This window comes from Channa argus, chromosome 24 (assembly GCF_033026475.1).
Source record: "Channa argus isolate prfri chromosome 24, Channa argus male v1.0, whole genome shotgun sequence".
Lineage (NCBI taxonomy): Eukaryota > Metazoa > Chordata > Actinopteri > Anabantiformes > Channidae > Channa > Channa argus.
In genome coordinates, this window is record NC_090220.1 from 9,953,029 (window position 1) to 9,973,876 (window position 20,848).

The 20,848-nt window shown below is 42.6% G+C and overlaps 1 protein-coding gene across 2 annotated transcripts in view; it reads right to left on the bottom strand.

Moving 5' to 3' along the window:
- The window catches only part of cblb (Cbl proto-oncogene B, E3 ubiquitin protein ligase), a 57,992-nt gene that overhangs the window by 3,816 nt on the left and 33,328 nt on the right, over nucleotides 1-20,848 (bottom strand). The window contains exons 8-18 of one of the 2 annotated variants that reach the window (XM_067494135.1): nucleotides 20,752-20,839; nucleotides 19,861-19,992; nucleotides 8,253-8,453; nucleotides 7,669-7,863; nucleotides 6,138-6,524; nucleotides 4,829-4,920; nucleotides 2,793-2,927; nucleotides 2,616-2,680; nucleotides 2,258-2,347; nucleotides 1,152-1,349; nucleotides 815-931 (exon numbers count right to left, since the gene is read on the bottom strand). In XM_067494135.1, the coding sequence (XP_067350236.1) occupies nucleotides 815-931; nucleotides 1,152-1,349; nucleotides 2,258-2,347; nucleotides 2,616-2,680; nucleotides 2,793-2,927; nucleotides 4,829-4,920; nucleotides 6,138-6,524; nucleotides 7,669-7,863; nucleotides 8,253-8,453; nucleotides 19,861-19,992; nucleotides 20,752-20,839 (1,700 nt within the window). The remainder of the gene's footprint in view (nucleotides 1-814; nucleotides 932-1,151; nucleotides 1,350-2,257; nucleotides 2,348-2,615; nucleotides 2,681-2,792; nucleotides 2,928-4,828; nucleotides 4,921-6,137; nucleotides 6,525-7,668; nucleotides 7,864-8,252; nucleotides 8,454-19,860; nucleotides 19,993-20,751; nucleotides 20,840-20,848) is intronic. The other variant, XM_067494136.1, reaches the window with a different exon arrangement.

Sequence of the window (20,848 nt, forward strand, 5' to 3'; positions counted from 1 at the left end):
CCGTCTTTGATGTATGGATGCACAATGGAATGTCTGAGATAAAAACTACTGAAACTAACGCACAGTTCAGCTGTTTTGACATTAAAAATTCCAGGGAAACTTTGCACACCTGCTCAAGCATGTTCTTCAGTCATCATTGAAAGCCGCTCACAACTTTCTCTTCATGCTAATTAGAATTAATAAGCCCATGAGAGCATACGGGAATCTTTTAACAGACTAAGTCATCTTTCTACCCCACATCCTTACTGGGCTGAAGAAAAAGATCCTGCACTGATCCAAGATTTAACTCCTACAATATGTGCTTTAATCTTTTTAGCTTCTATGTTTAGTCGTAAAACACTATGAGATGAAGCAGTGTATGTGTGTGTATGTAACAGCTAGAGTATAAATGATTTAAATAAAGAGTCTGTATAGATTTGGACATTGACTCGATTTTCATCATCTTGGCTCATCTTGGCATTCTACAGCTCCTGTATTTCCGCATCATTTCCTGGAAGCATCTCAGAAATTAGCTGGCATTTAGTTGTTAATTTGTACAACATTCACCTCAGATTGATGATGGACAGGAAAAAAGTATAAACTAAAGTTATTATCAGGTCATTGTTTTTATGTTAAAAAACCCCCCACATACATCAGTATTTATTCGAGATTCCAAGAAAGAAAAATATTCTGATATAAAGTGTGCTTCACATATTATATTATCAAGAGTACATAGCCAAATGACAAAAACTGTATCTAAACAGCTACTGATCTGACTGTACAGATGTGTCCATTTCCTCGTGTACTCATTTGATGAGAAAAGATGCAGCTTTACCTTGACTGGCAGGTATTTGGTCATATTTGGGGGAGCCCCTGGAGCCTTTAACATTTTCTGTATGTCGTCTGACTGGAGGCATGGGAGCAGCACTGTTCAGCATGTCAAACACTGTATCTAGACCACAGATGACACAGAGAAATCAACTTAACATTTCTGTTGCTGTTTCTCATTCGACAGTCAAGTTATGTTGTAATGATATGAAGTGTGCTGTAGTTTCGGTGAATAAACACGTAAACCAGGGAGAGAAGCACATTTGATAAGCATAACACTGTAAGAGATGTAATAGAATATATTATTTTGATCAGAATGAAATGTTGTGATTTTTCCAGCTCACCAGGGGTTAACAGCAGGTGCTCATGTCCAGAGGAGGGCCTGTGCGGTCGTGTGGGGACAGAAGAGGAGGACTTGGAGGAGTTGGGGGATGAGGACGCTGAAGAGGAGGAGAGGTCAATAAAGCTGTGTCTTGCCTGTGGAGGAGGTGGGAGAGGAGGAGGCTGGGATGGAGGGAGACTGTTGAAAGGGTCATCTAATGCTGCAACACAAAACAAGGCACATTTATTACTGTGATCCCTGCGGATTCACACTTCATACTGATTTCAGGAGGCGCTGGCTGACAAGAAAAAACTACTTGAAACTACAAGAAAGACACCAACAGGTGCAATGTTGATCAGTGTACATGCCAAAAAAAATCTGGCTCACTGCAAGAGATTCATTGAGGGGAGATTTGACCAGAGTTGAGAGGCAAGAAGGCTGACTTGTTGTGGTTCAAAATGTTCATAAAGATGGTCAGAGAGAACGTGAGAATGTGTTATTGTTAGAAATATTGTCACATGTACAACTGCATAAGTTAATTACTTTTAGATTCAGAACTACAGCAGTGTCGTGTTAACAAATTGAAAACAGGTGGATTTAAATGTTCTGCACTTATATAGGACTTTTCTACCTATTGGCACTCAAAGCGCTTTACACTGCTTCTCATTCACCCATTCACAATCACACACCAATGGGGGAGCTTCTATGCAGCTGTTCGACACATGTCGAAGTGTCCTTGAGCAAAACATCGAACCCTGAGTTAGATTCTCCTGGTGAGTCTTGTCCAGTTGCATAGCAGTTCCCCCATCGATGTGTGTGATAGTGAGTGCGGATAGCTGAAGAAGAAGCAGTGTAAAGCACTTTGAGCCGCTATATAAATGCAGACCATTTACCATTTGTTTTTGCTGTACACTGAAGATATTTGGGTTTAAGACCACAATGAATGCTACATACTGTACATTGCTACTGGGGTGATACTATGACACCTGAAGTGAACTTGTGCAGTATCTCAACTGTGGTATGCAGTGCAATATGGCTTATGAATAAACGACGAGAGGCTGAGCTAGGGAGCTGGAACTGAGTGAGAGGAGGTGGGAGTCAGACTGTGCTGTGATTGTGGTAGGCTACCTTGGGGGGGCAGCAAAATGTCATAATCAGACGCTATGTTGTTGGTGCTCAAGTGACAGAGGGCCGTGTGTGCTGGCATTGGGTGTCCATCTGAAGAAAACAAGCAGAGTTCAACAAATATAGATAAAGAATTCTGCTTAGTGGCATTAGATAGTCCCGCTTATACCTGTCATATTGTTTTGGCATCAAGATCATTTTTTCAGCAAGACACTTTTAAAAACATTGCTGAAAATTTATCAAAGCCTTTTTCTCATGGGAAGCTCAGTCACACTCCTTTTTATTTCTGGGCATGGTTTTCCTGCTATCTGCAACAACCACTACAACAGATTAACAATGACATCATGGTAATATCACTCACCAGGCTCAGGGGGTCGTGTCTTTTTTTCCTCACTGGAGGGATCTGCAGAGCCATTGTCCAAGTGCCTGACGGAGAGAAGAGGATATTTGTTTGGTTCACAGCAGACTGATCAAACTCTAATAAAAGCATCCTTGCTGTGTCACCAGAGTAACGTTCAAACACAGAGAAGGTCTGTACCTGCTGGTGACAGAAATGCAGATGGGAGCCTGGCTCAGGCACAGGTTGGAGGAAGGGATCTGATAGTCATCCTCCACCCTCTCCTTCATTCCGTGCTGTCGCTCCACCACAGGACTGCTGAAAGGGTTGGAGGGTCTGTAAAGATGACGATGATTTGTTAACCAAGGCTTTCACTTCCACACAGTCCCATTCCCCACAGCAGTCCTGTTTCTTTATGTTTGTTATTTCACAATGAAAAAACCTTTCAGCACTCTAATACTGTGACATTTACATTTACTACAGGGTATAAATACATGCTGTAAACATGTCAAAACAGAATATATAATATATAATAATAAATCTCAAATAAACCCAGTTCAATGTGTAGTTTTGCTCCACCTAATAATTTCATAGCTCAAAATGACTGGTAATAAAAATACGTAATACTAGACGTTTTCTGACAATTCCAGGTGCACTGGACTCACTCACTGCATCGGAACAGATTAACCATTGTAAACTGAGCTTATAAGGAGTTGTCCATCCTCATTTACCAAATCTGAGTTGAACAATACATTTACAATTTGTGTTGAAGCCACTTGAGCTCCTTTAGCCTGAGAAATTATTAGACAAGGCAGTTTGTGTTGTAATCTGCTTCTAAGTCATGTGAGTATAAAAATAGTGAAGCAACATCCTCAGCACTGCTGCCTTATGAGCAAATGTGAGCCATAAAATACAAGAGAATGTGGTTAGAGTATATGTATGGAATAATGATGATTATTACTTTAAAAAATTTCTCTCAAAGGATACAGATCTTAAAACAACACTCATTGTGGGCTCCGACACACACAGACCACAGCCGACAGCACAAATTCGTTTAATACGTTCAATACGTTTAATTTTGAGTATGGAGCACCAACTACCACTTGCTCCCCCCTGCCAGCTTTGTTCACCTACTGCATGTTCTACACTACACTGATGTATTTGTGAACACATACAAAGTATACTAACCAATTAATCTACACTTAATGAGTGGAGGAACTGTCCCCCATGGATGATTGACTTTTATGGCCAATAAGTGACAAGAAATAGTACAGTTAGATATGTACAAAGTATGATAAATAAACACTCACTTTCAGCTCATGGCCTTTAGGAATAAATATCTCTGCATTAATACAGTATTAATGAAAAGTGTGTGTATTTGTGTGTATATATGTCAGCTGCAGTCACCTGTGTGATGGAAGTGTATGAACATTGCTCCTAAAGGCTGACAGAATTTTGCACACTAAATAGTTTTCAGTAAAACCAGAGCTTCCCCTTTCAGCTCAAGCTTCATGAGAAGTGACAGCATATCCCCTTCCTCCACTAGAGCCTGATACGCAGAAATGCTTAATCTAATTCTGGCTGCAGCTAAAAAGCTATTAAGATGCTCAGCCACCATTTTTTCAAAGCTGTTCCTAACCAGGACTTTCCCCTCAGGCTACTAGACTTCACCGATAGAAAGTCTGAGTCTGAAACCACAAAGGAAGAAAATTATAAAGTTTAGGAAACAGAACTTTAGAATATATTCCCCTCAATTATCACCAGGCTAATGCTTGCATGAGGAAGCCACTTTATCTCTTAATGGAGCTCGTTTTCAAGGCAAAACACTGTTTCGTTCTGTCTGCCTAAGACTACAGACCCCATGCTGTCCCTATACTGTATATATGTAAAAAAAATATAAGAAATGACATATACCTGAGTGAGAAAGCGATTCCACATGCTGGATGGAGTCTTTGCCACTGAAGTGTAATTTTTGTGATTTCTACAGACTTTTATCTTGATACAACATTGTCAGAGTTACAGACAGACTAAAAAAGTCACTACAAATGTACTATTGTATAAATGCAGGGAACCTAATGCTTCCTCACACTGTGAGTTGCTGTATAGAGAGATAATTTCAATATTCAGACTTTTTAAGGAGATTTCTGAGGAAACTGTGATTACATCTTACTGGATAAATGTTCCCATTCTGTGCATGTACGTGTGTGGGTGTGTGCGAGTGTGTGCGAGATACTCACTTATGGCTACTGGAAAGTGTGCACTGAGTTGGCGAGACCCGTGAGGGAAGAACGTCATATTCCTCACTCACTTGTACACCATTAGAGATGGGCTACACACACACACAAACGAGCGAGACATACGAGGGTTTTAAGAACATATACATGTACAGTATGAGCAATTAAAAGGTCAACGCCAACTAAATTTGATGTACTACAGTCTATTATGAATCAGATATAATAAGTTTCTCCACAATTATGGTTGTGAAGCTTATCTATTAGAAACATCCAGGCCACCAGACTGAGAGTAGTAGTAGTACCCAATGCATCAGCCTCAGTACTGAGGGCAGGATGATTCGTCTTCTGAGACTTAAGCAGTCGTTTCCTATTATGAAATATAGTCAGTCCCATGGCTACTATAGGTGAAATAAAATAAATAAAAAACAATAAATAAAACAAATCTAAGGAAACATCTGAATAACTGAGTAAAAAAACAATGCCTTTATGTACAGGACAGAAGAGGTCCCTGAATGGTTTAATAAGTATGAAAAAGATAGAATCATATGCTTCACTGTTACCAGATATCAGCCCAGTTAAACACATATAACTAATCTAAAAAAAAAAAAAAACTCCTTTGTTTTTAGGACCAAATACTAAAATTATATAAATCACAGAACCTTCCTCCTTTGTCTCTGCTCAAAATACTGCTTTTACCTAATGTATTGGTTTGTCTTTATGCTCACACCTGATGCACTTCACCGATTCGTTTAATTAATCAGAAAATAAAACGACTCAAAAACAGCAGACTTTTGCAATCTTGAAAGCTGGTAGAAAGTTTGTCACTGTGTCATATGTGCTTAGCCAAAGCCCAACTACTGTAAACTGAGCATGGATAGTCCACTGTGGCTTTCTGTCCCAAGGAGCTACACACTCATTACAGTCCAGCTGTGTTTACTTAGGCCAAAGCCATATCCTACTGAGACTGTTTCACCTCAGAATCACAGAGCTTTTATGAATGATACAGGCATTGAGTTTATGTAGTAAAACAACTGGCTTTTCTTTCTTTCATGGCCTGATTAAGTATTACATTTTAAATTGTGACAATGTGAGTGCTTCACATTTTTTTCACTGCATACAATTTCAAATGTGAAATTTAATGAGGGACAGAGACATCTGTGGGAAATCACTCACTCACAAAATATTACTGTAATCCATCTAATAACTAGTCTAGAGTTTAGCAAGTTCAGCATCATGGCCATCCATTGCTTTTCTTTCATTTTAAAAGAGAAATACCTTTGTATAGTTAACCCAAATACTGCATAAACCCTACCTTGGAGCTCTCTGAATTTCCCGCCCCCTCTATTCTGTGATTTAGTCTCCCAAATCCTGCAGATGGACAACTCAGTGGTCTTCCGTTTAGGTGTGAGGGGTTGCCTGGCCCCAGCTGGAGCTGGTGTTCAACTCTGGTCCTGTGGCCATCTGCAAAGGGGCTGTCTTTTGGACACCATGTCCCTGGGGGCATATGGGGGTCCGACAATGCACCAGTGGAAGATGACATGGAAGAGGATAAGGTGGAGGAACTGGGGAGCCAAGAGTGGCGTGAATCTGGGGGTATTGGAGGAGGACGCTCAGGGGGAGGTGGTGGAGGTGGATCCCTCTGAGGAGGAGGTGGGGCTGGGAGAGGCTTGTCTTGCTTCCTGGACATGCCTGGTGAAGACTAGAGTGGTGGAGAAATAGTTCAAGACAACGTTTAAGATTTGGCACACTCTTTAGTTTTTGTGTTTGCATGTGAACTAGTGAGCACAATGTGAAAGCTAATCTTGAGCAAAACAAAGAATAAAGGTTTTACGCAAAAACATCCTAAGGTTGTCTTTGCAAAAAAGGTTGCAGGTCCAAAAAATATACATAAAAAGCATAAAATTTTTCCAATAATTATGGTTGTGTCACAGCTGTGAGCTGTCTGGTCCGTGTTGCCCTAATCAGCCTCACTCAGCGCACCTGTGGGCTTCCGTATTTATGCCCCATCCACCTGCTCCTGTCTGCAAGATTGTATTTCCTGTTTCTCCCTAGCAACAAGTTGCTATTTTGACCTAAGTACGCTGAACTCTGATTATGTCTTGAGTTATTTGCTCTGGCTGTGTTTTGCCTTCCAAGCTTTTGTGTTATCTTGTTTCGTAAAGACGCCTGTTTTTTCTCCTGGCAGTAAGTGACTTTTTTTTTTTTTTTTATAATATAAACTGAAAACGCTAAGGATTATTTGTCTCGAGGATTTTTAAATTGAGTTTCTGTGTTTTTGCCCTGGACCATATTAGTTGATACTTTCTGTTTGTTTGTTACTTTGTCATTTTTATTTGTTACTTTGTTTTGGCTACTGTTGTGTTTTCTTCCTGGTGTTTTCCAGTGTTTAGTTGTCCATCTTCCTGCTGGCATTACACAGCTCACTCTGGTTATGCTGCAGCGCAACCACGCCACCCATTGGCTAATAAGCAATGTGTTATCCTTAGAAATATCCATTGCCTTTACTGCAACTTACCTTGTCTATTATCCTCCCTTAGATTACCCTACCGTTCCCCGGTCACCTCCACCGCACACCCCTAATCTGAACCGCCATCCATGTTCCATATAACTAAAAAAACTATTGTTGAACTTGATGTGAATTCATTTATTCCGATCCATTTAAATTTTTACCAAATTTTAAGAAATTAACTACTGCCACACACACTCCTCATCCTAAACACTGCTTTTCTATAATTGTGGTTTTAAATAATTATGTGACAACTGATGTGATCACTTTGGTGGTCAGGTGCCAGAAAACACAGGTCCGTCATTTTCCTTTTTATATGGGGAATACTGTGACTGACCTTTGGGGAACCGGTTGGACTGGCAGACGGGGAGCGGATGGCACCTTTTTGAATCAGGTCAAGTCGTGGTGGGACAGGGGGAAGGCTTAGGTGCTGGACGCAGTGTCCAGGTTCCCCTCCATGGGCTTTCCTGTGTTGGCTGACAGGAGAGGAGCTGGGAGACACCATGGGTGAGTTTTGGCGCTCGGCACAGTGCTGAAGAAAGAGTAATCACATATGAGCAGCTTTTGTGTTGTTTGAGTTCATCAGTTAATAAACCAAAAAAGTAAAAACACTCTAAAGTTAAAAATACAAGTCTTTTATTTACAAGTACTCTAACATTGTAGTTTTTTGTTTAAAATTATACTGACTGCAGAAAAAAACAGATGTACATGTTCATGACAACTTTATACAGCAAAGAAATACTTTATTTATTTAGAAATATTTTCGCAGAAGAATATTTCAACGGGTAAATGTAAGTACTTTATTTTTTATTAAAGTGTAATGTAAAAAGTTAATATAGTGTCACTATAAACAACCGAAGGAAAAGGCAAATCAGACTTCTTTTAATCATTAAATTTATCCACCAATCATGAACTTTTTACCTTTCTGATGTTAGCCAATCCATTCATGACCAGGCAGTCCTCTCTGTCTTCATCATCATCCAATTCAAGTATGTGGCAGCTATGCTGGTCCAGGACAAAGCACTTGGTGCCATCATTTCGTGGGTCAAAGGGATCAACGATGATGGGCTCTGTACCTTTGATCTCGCAACGACAGAACGGACAACCCTGACCATCTGACTCCTGAAACAGGAGAAAGACTTGGTGTGAGACAGGCCTTGATACAGGTGTGGTGGTCAAATTACTAATTTTCTGAACCTAATGATCTGACGACAATACAGAGTTTTGTTCCTGTGGGGTTTTTTTTTAACCGCATAAATCACTGGGACTCTTCCCTCACACAGCTGTATTACACATGGCTAAGAACGTTCACTTCTACAGAGTATCTTACTACTCCCCCCATTCATAAAAGGCCTCAGGCAAAGTCGACTGGACACACACTCGTGTAGATCCTCTCCAGGGAAAACTGGTTTGCAGTTTTACAACATTTATTGGCCACATGTAAATATTCCACATGGCATCCCCTGTCAAACAACGGTCATAAATAAGAGTTTTTGGTTTCCAGTGCATCTGTCTCCACTGACTCATCGGCTACAATCGAATGCACACAATGTTTACAGAGAACAAAGCTGCATTTGTAGAAGCCATATGTTCGGGGACTTAGTGGGGGGACACACCAAAGGCATATTTGAAACTTAATCCTAATTAGACTGGGTGGAGAAGGGAAGGAGTAGGAAGTTGAAAGGAAGGAAGCCCAGAGGGGATGGAAATGGTTTGCTAGTCATAGACTCTGAGGATAATAAGCCACATTACAAAGCATGATGCACAGGGTCTCCTTTCTTGGAGTGGTGGGTGTTACCATTACTTTTTTTTAATTTACAATACACCTTTTAACAATTTCCCTCAGGACACAGATTTTGATTTCATCTAATTTTACCAACATTTTAGTTCCCTATTAGTTTCTTAGCACCATCATCCAATGAGAAACGACTTTTTATTCAGCTATGTGTAGGGATGTCCTGATCCTTTTTTTTTTTCCTCAGAGTACAAGTGTACATTTGAGTATTTGTCTCTTCAAAGTACCATTACATGTACTAAACTTTTTTTTTGCTTCTAGTATACGTTGCTGGGCAGGATTTGGGGCTTATTAATCCACTGCAGTTATGCAAATCCTGCCAGAATAGACATTCTCGTGCATTCTTCAGCAAAAAATAAATAAATAAATGTATGGCGATAGCCGTTACTTAATAAAATTATCAACTTTCACTTAGACGAACAAAAAAGAAAGGGACACAGACAAAGCACAGATTTAGGTTGAGATCCTTTGATGGAAAATGGCTGACAACACAGACTGGAGATTCTACACAGGAATGCAAAGTTAAAATAACTTTGTAAATTATATTATATCGGGCACAGAGAAGTTTTCAGTACAAGTGCACAAGGGCAGGACTTAGCTTAATGCCGATTGTAACAGGTTGCCTCTTTCTTCGCAAATGTTTGTTCATTTTCTGTTTGTTATACTGTAGTGACAATGGACACTATACACTTCTGAGCTGATGGAACGATGTGGTCTAGCTATCAGCCTTATTGAAGGACCAGAGAGTTTACCAGGAATGCAGTGCATACACTCTATTGTAGCCTTATCGGTCAGCATAGTGGGTTTCTGTAAACTCTCATGTTCAGTTCTCTTTACAAGTGTTCTGTGGAACAAGTCTGGGCTTTGGTTTCACCAACTGAAGACAGAGTTCTAAAGCCACTCTGGTGTCGTCTGAGTTGGTCTTGGTTGCTCTCAGCGGTCATTCTCCTACTGATAGGCTAACTATCACTTTAGTATCAGGTCTCACGAACGCTATTTCATTGCGTTTCATTCCTTTCCTCCCAACTTTGACCAGTTTCACTAACAGATGATATGCAGTGCCTATTGTTTTCCAAACATATTGGTTTGAGTTCTGCGCAAACTGTTTAGTTTAGTCTCATTAGACCATACAAACTTTGTCGTTTGCATTTGCTTCTGTCTAATTACTGTACCATGTTGAATGGAATGTTTTTCTGCCAGGTTCTCCAGTCTCTGCACTTTTGACTCAAAGAGCTTTGTTAGACTGACCATTTGCTTCTTGGTCATAAGGTTGACTAGGGTCCTTCTTCTTTGTAATTACTCAGTTTGGTCTAATGAGGAACTCTAGAAAGAATCCTAGGGGTTCCAGACTACTTTCACTTTACAATTACAGTTCTCTGGGGAACAAGATTTAAGAAACAGTTTTATATATTTGTCCTAATCTGTGCATCACCAAAAACTCATATTAATAAGGTCTACAGATTGTAGTCAAGTTCTAAAGGCATTTGAAGGAAAAAATTGGAAAAATAGGATTCACCTAAAAAAAGGTTTGAAATAATACTGCAGATGTGCATGGGTGTGAATACTTTTGGAAAGGAAAGATTTCAGTTTTAGAATTTGTATAAATTTGCAAACATTTTAAATGTATATTTTTTACTTCTCATTATTGTGTGTATATTGATGCGAATATTTTAATATTTCAAATGTTTGCAACCCCCTCAAGGGCATTCTTGTGCCAGTCCCAGATAAATGCAGAGGGTTGTGTCAGAAAGGGCATCTGATTTAAAAACATGCCAAATTAAACATGCGACTCATAATTTCAATGCCGAATCTGACTTCCGTACCTGATCGGTCACGGCCCGGGTTAACAACAATCAGCACTGGTTCTGTTGGTCTACAGGGTGCCAGTGGAAATTGGGCTACTGTTGGTTAAAGAAGGAGAGGAGGAAGGCATGTTCATAGCCAGGGAGAGAAGAGGAAATTCAAGAGTGTAGGACTGAGAGTAGGGACTTTGAATGTTGGGACCATGAAAGGGAAGGCAAGAGAGTTTGCTGATATGATGCAGAGAAGGAAGGTGGGTATGCTGTGTGTCCAGGAGTCTAGGTGGAAAGGTAGCACTGGTAGAAGGATAGGAGCAGGGTTCAAGCTGTTTCACCACGGTATGGATGGAGGAAGAAGAAATGGAGTAGGAGATATCCTGAAAGAGGATTTGTTTTTTTTTTGTTTTTTTGTATCAGATCGGGTGAAGTGGAAATTGAAAGTGTGATGTTCAATGTTGTTAGAGGTTATGCCCCACATGTAGGATCTAAGTTTGAAGAGAAGTAGTTTTGGAGTCGGTTAGATAGTGATCTAGAGCATCCCCAGAGGTGAGAGAGTGGGGAGAATGGTACACATTTTGGACAACTACAGCTAATGTGATCGGAGAGACAGGTTGGTAGGTGCCAGGACTGTGATGGCAAGATGGAAGGATTGCTTTGAAGAATGGATGAATAAGGAAAATGAAAGGGAAGAGGTGACTGGTGTGGAGCAGAAGGTAGCAGAGAGTGAAATGAGGAGGACATAGAAGAGGATGAAGAATGGAAACGCCATTGGTCCTGACGACAGACCTGTGGAGGTATGCAAGCGTCTAGGAGAGGTGGCAGTAGAGTTTCTGACTAGTTTGTTTAACAAGATCTTGGAGATTGGGAGGATGCCTGAGGAATGGAGAAGTGTACTGGTGCTATAGTTTAAAAACAAGGGATATGTGCAGAGCTGTCGCAACTACAGAGGAATAAAGCTGATGAGCCACACAATGAAGTTGTGAAAAAGAGTAGTGGAAGCTAGTCTAGGGGCAGAAGTGAGCATTTTTGCGCAGCAATATGGTTCCTTGCCCAGAAAGAGTACAAAAGATGCAGTATTTGCTTTGAGGATGCTGATGGAGAAGTACAGAGAAGGTCATAGGGAGTTGCATTATGTCTATGTAAATTTAGAGAAAGCGAATGATGCTACCGAGAGAGGAGCTGGTTGCTTCCTAGTTTGGACTTTTATTTTGTAACCCCTTTCCCCTGCTTACTTTTTCATAGTTTTTTTTTGCCAGTTTCATCAGTCATAATCAACTCTGATAAGAGCTCTGTTACCTGATTTCCTTGGTCTGAGGCAATGTGTGCCGTAGTGCCCAGTTTCAGGGTCTTGGTTAAGTTTCGATTCTGTTATCTTGTCTTAACTGTTTGTTTTTTGTTTTTTAGAAGTGACTGTTAGTTTTCTCCCCCTCTGGGTGTTTACAATTAAGTTTACTTTATCTGTTACAGTCCCTCTCTCCGTGATTGCATTTGGGTCCACCAAACCGGGATAGTAGAATCTGGCCGAACAGGAACCAGTAATATTTGAGAAAGACTTTCTTTCACCAGGGTCCATTAGAGGGACTTCAGTTTGGGGTCAGTAAAAAGCACAATCAGATTAGGGTTTTTTTTGTTTTTTTTTTGGAAGATTGTAATTCTAATCGTCCTGTTAATTTGTCGAGGGGGCAAATTGACCCGTATTATTTTAAGGGTCTTCGAAGTTGGCTGACACCCCGCCTGTTCCCTTTCCTGTCCTGGTGGAGCTTCAGACAGTCTCTAAGGTTAACTCACTGCCCTTTACTTGGAATTAAACCTACAGGCAGACCTAGAGTTCCTCGACAGGTTAGCCACATTTTGGAAGTGTGATCCAGACTTTGCCCAAGAGATGGCTTTCTTTAAGTTGAAGTTTACTCCTAGCTCAGTCACTTCCCTAGTCACCAGCCACCTCAACTTGCTAACCTTCGGTCTGCTCCTGTGGCCCTGTTCCTAAGGCACCCACCACTCCTCCTATTCCAGTTGCTGCTCTGGCCCCTGCTCCTGTCCTGTTCCTGATTCCAGCCCTGGCCTCCTAGTGCATTACCAACAGGACCACAGCTCCTACACCTCAGGCAGTTCCTGCTCCATAAGGTCTCACCATCCACACGCCTGTCCTGACTCCGTTCCTGTCTCTGGGTCAGCTGATGCCCCGCCTGTTCCTGGTCCAGTTCCTGTCTCTGGGTCAGCCAACGCTTCCCCTGTTCCTGCTTCTGCGTCAGCTGACACCCCGCCTGATCCTGACTCTGATCCTGATCCTGTTCCTGTCTCCAAGTCGGCTTACGCCTAACCTGGTCCCGACTCTGATCCTGTCTCTGGGTCGCCCAACGCCTCGCCTGGTTCTGACTCTGATCCTGTCTTCGGGTCTGCCGACGTCTGTCCTGCTCCTTATCCTATCTTCGGGTTGGTTGACATCAACACTTTGGTGGGCCTGTCCCCTTGTCCACTGTCATCTCGCCTGTTGCTGTAACCAAGATGGCCAACAGTTCACCTGGTGGCACCCCATCTGCTCTGTGCCTGAAGGGGTTCCAGCGGCCCACGCTAGCCTCCACCCCGGCCCCCAGAGGGCTTCTGCCTTAGACACCAGCCTCCGGAGGGCTTAAGCCATCGCTGGTGGTTTTCACTACTTCCTCTGGCTCCCTCACTCAGCCTGCCTGGCTGTCTGTCTGAAACCCCTCATTTCCGTCTCAGACTTTCACACCTGAGGTGTCTGCGTCCATCCATGGACTTGCCCAAGCCCGACTCCAGACCCCTCCACCCGTCCTCTTCTCTTGCACCAACTACCTTTATGGCCTCTTTCACTACTATCTCTGTTTTTACAGACACCTGCTAGAGACAATCAGTTAATCAATTGTTGATGATTAGCAGCACCAGATTCCAAATCTGTATTCCAAGATGGCGGCGCGGCAGTAGCTCGCAGCAGCCTCTCCGGATCCAACAAATGGTGTTTTTGCCGTATTTAGCCGGTGTCCGTGCTAGGCTAAATGCTAACCCTAGCCGGCCGGCTCTACCGTCCATTCTCCTCTCCAACGTCTGCTCCCTGGACAATAAACTAGACTACATCCGACTCCAGCGGACCACGCGGCGAGAATTCAGAGACTGCTGCATCTTTGTTTTCACGGAGACGTGGCTCAGTGACAGAGATCGGAAGCCGCCATCCAGCTAGACGGGCTAACCGTGTTTCGTGCCGACAGAAACGCTGCTCTGTGCGGTAAGACTCGCGGTGGTGGCGTGTGTGTTTACATCAACACGGAATGGTGCAAGAACTCTGTGCTTGTCTCACGTTTCTGCTCATCGCTAGTGGAGTTTGTGACTGTTAGATGCAGACCGTTCTATTTACCACGGGAATTCACCACTGTTTTTATTGTCGGAGTGTACATTCCCCCCAGCGCTAATGACCTACAGAACGCTCACCATGACGGACTGTTTATTATTGCTGGAGATTTCAACCATGCGAATCTCAGGACTGTGCTCCCTAAACTCCATCAGCATGTGGACTTTGCAACGAGAGGAGGGAACACGCTGGATCTTGTTTACACAAACATCCCCGGCGCGTATCGTGCTGAGCCCCGCCCCCATCTCGGCTACTCAGACCACATCTCGGTTATGCTAATTCCAGCATACAGACCGCTCGTCAGACGCTCTAAACCGGTTCTGAAACAGGTGAAAACCTGGCCAGCAGGAGCTACTTCTGCTCTTCAAGACTGTTTTGAGTGCACTGACTGGGACATGTTTAGGGAGGCCGCAACCAACGGCGATTCCATCAACTTGGAGGAATAAACGTCAACAGTAACCAGCTACATCAGCAAGTGCGTTGACGATGTGACCGTCTCCAAGACCATCACTACACGCTCCAACAGGAAGCCGTGAATAAATGCTAACGTGTGTGCGCTGCTAAAACAAAGATACGCTGCCTTCAGAACAGGGGACAAGACGGCCTTGAGAACAGCAAGGGCCAAACTGTCCCGTGCCATTAGAGAGGCAAAGCGCGCACACACAAAGAAAATCCACGACCACTTCGAAGACAGCGGAGACACCCGGCACATGTGGCAGGGCATCCAGGCGATCACGAACTACAAGACAACTTCACCTGATTGTGACCGCGACGCCTCCCTCCCAGATGCGCCGAACCACTTCTACGCCCGCTTTGAGGCACAGAACAACGTGAAGGCGAGGAAGTCCACTCCTCCTCCCAGTGACCAGGTGCTCTGTCTAACCACAGCTGAAGTGAGGAAAACTCTATGCAGAGTTAACCCACGGAAGTCTGCTGGACCAGACAACATTCCTGGCAGAGTGCTCAGGGAGTGCGCAGAACAGCTAGCGGATGTCTTCACAGACATCTTCAACATCTCCCTGAGCAGCAACGTTGTTCCTACGTGCCTCAAGGCAACGACCATCGTGCCTGTGCCTAAGAAGTCTACTGTCTCCTGCCTCAATGAATACCGTCCCGTCGCGCTCACACCCATCGTGATGAAGTGCTTCGAGAGGCTCGTCATGAGGCACATTAAGACCCAACTCCCAACCTCCCTGGACCCCATGCAGTTTGCGTATCGTCCAAATCGTTCCACGGACGATGCCATCTCCACGACCCTCCATCTGGCCCTCACCCACCTGGACAATAAGGACTCATACGTACGAATGCTGTTCATTGACTTCAGCTCAGCATTCAACACAATCATCCCTCAGCACCTGACCGAGAAATTGAGCATACTGGGCCTGAACACCTTCCTCTGCAACTGGATTCTGGACTTCCTGACTGGGAGACCCCAGTCAGTCCGGATCGGGAACAACATCTCCAGCACCACCACACTGAGCACTGGAGCCCCTCAGGGCTGTGTGCTCAGCCCTCTGCTGTTCACTCTGCTGACGCACGACTGTGTAGCAATGCACAGCTCAAACCACATAGTCAAGTTTGCTGATGACACGACCGTGGTGGGTCTAATCAGCAAGAACGACGAGTCAGCCTACAGAGAGGAGGTGCAACGATTAACAGCCTGGTGTGGAGCAAACAACCTGTCTCTGAACGTTGACAAAACTAAAGAGATGGTTGTGGACTTCAGGAGAGCACAGGGCGACCATTCTCCATTGATCATCGATGGATCCTCAGTGGAGATAGTCAAGAGCACCAAATTCCTTGGTGTTCATCTGGCGGACAACCTCACCTGGTCAGTCAACACCAGCTCCATCACCAAGAAGGCCCAGCAGCGTCTCTACTTCCTGAGAAGGCTGAGGAAAGCCCATCTCCCTCCCCCCATCCTGACCATGTTCTACAGAGGGACCATTGAGAGCATCCTGAGCAGCTGCATCACTGCCTGGTTTGGGAACTGCACCGTCGCGGATCGCAAGACCCTACAGAGGATAGTGAGGACAGCTGAGAAGATCATCGGAGTCTCTCTGCCCTCTATTATGCATATTTACACAACATGATGCATCCGCAAAGCCAACAGCATTGTGGACGACCCCACACACCCATCACACACACTCTTCACACTCCTGCCATCAGGAAAGAGGTTCCGAAGCATTCGGGCCACAACATCCAGACTATGCAACAGTTTTTTCCCACAAGCCATCAGGCTCCTCAACACACAGAACTGAAATAGAACTTAAACACACTGCAAACCGAACTCAGCACAGTCTCATCACTCACTACTCATCTCATTCCACCACCACTTATTTATTATTTATTTACTTTTATCATTCTACATTTACTGCACTACACTGTTTACCTGCTGTTTTTCCAATGCAATTGCACTTTTTTTACATGCTGGACATTTAAATGCACTATACCGTTTACATGCTGCTCTTTTTTTTACACCCCTAGCACACTTAACTGTGCTGTACTGTACTGTAAAATAGTATAGTATACAGTAGGTTTACTGGTCGGCACTGTCTTGGGTCTTGTGTCCTGTCCTGTGTTACTTGTGTTGTCTGTCTACACTGTCTGTCTGTACTGTTTTTCGTCTGCACTGTTTGCACTTGGTTGCACTCGATGCACTTTACTATAGCTTGTGTTGTTTGTAGCACCTTGGTTCTTGGAGGAACGTTATCTCGTTTCTACTGTGTACCGTGTACCACTGTGTATAGTAGAAATGACAATAAAAGCCACTTGACTTGACCTGGCTGCAACTCAACAGCTACAACTCCCAAATCTTTTGGAAGCAGTAAGGGGGTACTTAGTATTACCTACATGATTTCTTTCTGTTTGGCTTCATTTTTGTTAAAGAAATATTGGCACACTAAAAAAAAAATACTGTTGCTTGTCTGAAGCTGTATTATACTAATTATACTATAATACAGTACTGTATTACACTATGATCAGTACAATTCTTATTATGTTAAACGAGGGGTGCTTACTTTCACACGACTGAAGCTTATATTTATTCATAACAAATTTACTATTTAAAGCACCATATACATCTAAATATTAGATTTATTAATCGCTCTTCCCTGTCTAGAGATCTTTTGACCTGAAAATTCCCAAATAACGTATCTATGGAAAAAACTGTTTGTATCAGACTGAACACTGTTGGAACTCTTGATACAATCATTAGTAAATCGCGAATTGTAAACACGTCTAATGCAACAAATCTAATCTAATCAGTCTAAAGAAAAGCCCCTCTGAATCATTAAGTCATAGCCACATTGATTTATGACTGAAATAATAGCTACAACAAGGGAAGCCTCTTGTTTGCCCCCACACTTTCAAGATCAAAAGCCACCATTAAAGAGAACAGGATGTGGAATTACACAGATCATCAGCCAGCTGTGAGTGAGGAGTGCATGTCTGTTCCACTCAGCTGACTAATATACAGAGTCAGGGAAACACTACTGAGTCAGTGACCTGAACGGACCGGTACTGGTTACTCACTGTCACAGGGTAGGAGGGTTCCCTCTGTCTGACTCACAATTTCACTCGTGGAGGAAAATATTTAATTAGTGAAACACACACACACACACACACACACACACACACACACACACACACACACACACACACACACACACACACACACACACACACACACACACACACTGAATCCCTTGCGGAGGTTGTGGAGGAGGCGGGCTCATACTGAGTTGTCATAACAGGAAGTATGACAGACAAACACAAAGCCTGCTGTTTACAGAGCACAGGACTGAGCTCTGGAAATACTGTGCTCATTGCTATACTTAAAGCTGCGTTCATAGTAAAACCACTAAAGGAAATCCATGTAATCAAACTTCTTGAGAAATGAGCATCATATCAAAAACTGTATGCGTCCTCCAAGAAGCTCCTGAATTATGCAAATCAGTATTAGGATTTACATTCCAGAGCCCCATTTGATAAATGCTTTACAGCCTCTGTAACACATTACTATTTCTTTGTTGTCGGAATTGTGACCACTAATCTGGGGGCAGATATTCAAATTTTTTTCAGATTATTTGCCAGATTACCAACAAGTCTACGAAGATACCACTGAGGATGACTTCCTGTGATACTGAGGAGAGACTGGCTGCAATATTATTCAAGCTACTTGAGAGACTTGAGTGCTCATCATATTTGTGTCTTCATTTAGAAATCCACGCTTGCAAACAAAAGGCTTATGAGAAATGGAAACTATTACGGTGCTGACTGACTGAAAAAGAGAGTGCACTCATAATTTGCTTATAAAACCTGCACTCACAGTTCTCTGAATCATTTTCCAGCTCCTCCCTCACAAAAGCTCCACTGCCAAACAACTAGTAGGTGTTTGAAAAGCAGTCTTATGCTAGAGGATTAGGGCCTGATAGAGGATTGAGTTCTGCGTAAACTCAGAATTCTGAGAGTAAAATAGAATTTTGAATTTTGAGTTTAATCTCAAGATTCTGACTTTAATCTCACAATTCTGAGAAAAAAGTCTGAAGTTTTTTTTTGTACAGTGACCCTACTTTTTACAGTACAGATGAGATGAAATGACTCCTAAAGAAAAAACATTCAACCTATGCTGCGCATAATACCAAAATGTTCTCCATTTGAAACAATTTGTTAAGAAAACACAATGACAAAATGTATGCAATAAAATGAGACCAGCTACAGTACATCTGCTTTCAAGCTGTCCCATGATATGAGCCTCACTGCAATGTGGCACAAATACACTTTCAGCCAACTTTAAATGCCTTTAATAGAGACTTGTGATTGCAAGAAAGGTTTCTGGGATTTTGTCCAGGCCTGCAGAGTGAATATGTGAATGCTGCTATATTAATAAGTGTCAGCGTGGAACATGTCTGGAGGCACAACCCTCTGCGTCTGCAACATAGATGTCCCATTCCAAGGAGGAAGAGGGGATGACAGAGGCTTGAAAGGCTTGCAAGACAAAGGTGATTAGGGTAAGGTGATTATAAACTGTTCTAATAAGCTACTAAGTGCAGTAGTTGAGATAACACAGAGGTGCAGGACTGTTTGTTGTGTGAGGCGCACACTAGAAGCATGCAACAGAAAGAGGGAAAACACGTGCAGAAACCCTGGATACACTATGTGCACAAATTCTTATTTTACACTTCCATTGCTAACTGATATGTGGAAATTTGACAGATAGGACAGATACGAGGACATAAGCAGGAAGTGTAGAAGGTGGGGGCAATGATTATGTGTCTTGTGCTGGAGGATGAAGACTGCTTCTATTATATCATGTTTTTTCTCACTTACTGTACTGTATATGATAAGTATTCAAATGAGACTCATCTTTAGAAAGTACAGCAGTGTGGAAAATGTCTTACGTGTGAGATTTTTTTTCTGCCAAAGTCAGCAGACTATTACACAGAATATTAAAAACTAGCATGTTTATAGTCTGGCATTACCCCATGTCCCATGCACTATATGTTAAATAGAAAATGCAACTGACCCCTCTGTTGAAATGAGAGTATCCAGTATGGTTCATTCCAATACCTGCCAGGACGTGAGACAGGAAGTACACATGAGGTGACCGCAAGGTTCGATCTTGACATCTTTGTCGTTCTCAGCACAGATCTTACAAAGTTGGAAGGTTGAGCCCATTTCACAGTACAACTCATACTGCTCCTGTTCAGGCAGAGCAAAGTCCTTTTAGCCATCAAGTGATGCATAGAATAAGCTTTGCAATTAAACAGACATTTACATACACTTCTTTGTTCATATAGTGCACTGTTGTGAATGGTCTATTTTTATATAACTCAGGTTAAAATATCTATAAAACAAATCACATGACAACCATCAGTATGTATGATTTAATTATCTAATAATAGTAATAGTCTAATAGTCCTTTGATTGGAATATACTTCTCAAAATATCTTCATATCAAACATTCTCAGCCACTCAGCGACAGCCTGTTTTTTTAAGACATTTGCACTGGTTTAGGTCAATGAAATTTGCAAAAGTAGGATTTCCCTCTGTTACTCAGATGGCTTTTTTTTTTGTCCTTTCGGCTTATCCTGTGAGTTCAGGGTCGCCACAGCGGATGATTGTCCGCATGTTGATCTGGCACAGTTTTTATGCCGTATGCCCTTCCTGACGTAACCCTCCCCAATTTCTACCGGGCTTGGACCGGCACTGCACAGCTGGGGAGGGGAATGCTCTGTTACTCAGCAATCCACATAGCGATTCCACAATGAACGTTACATCAACGTACAGTAACTGTGCTGTCATTTGTTGTTTTTCAAAAAAATACTGAATACTGTGAGTTAAACATGTGATCAGGTTCAGTCAATTCTCAGTAAATGTTTTACTCTTAAATGTTATAAACCTGACTGAGTTTATGGCTAACAAATTTATTGATCATGTTTTAGACACAAACAAACCTACTTGTGTCACTTTGATGTGATCATGAGGTGTCGGCTCACATAAACCAGTAAGGTCCGGGTTGTAACTGCGGCCATCAGGGAACAAATAGCTGCGAAAG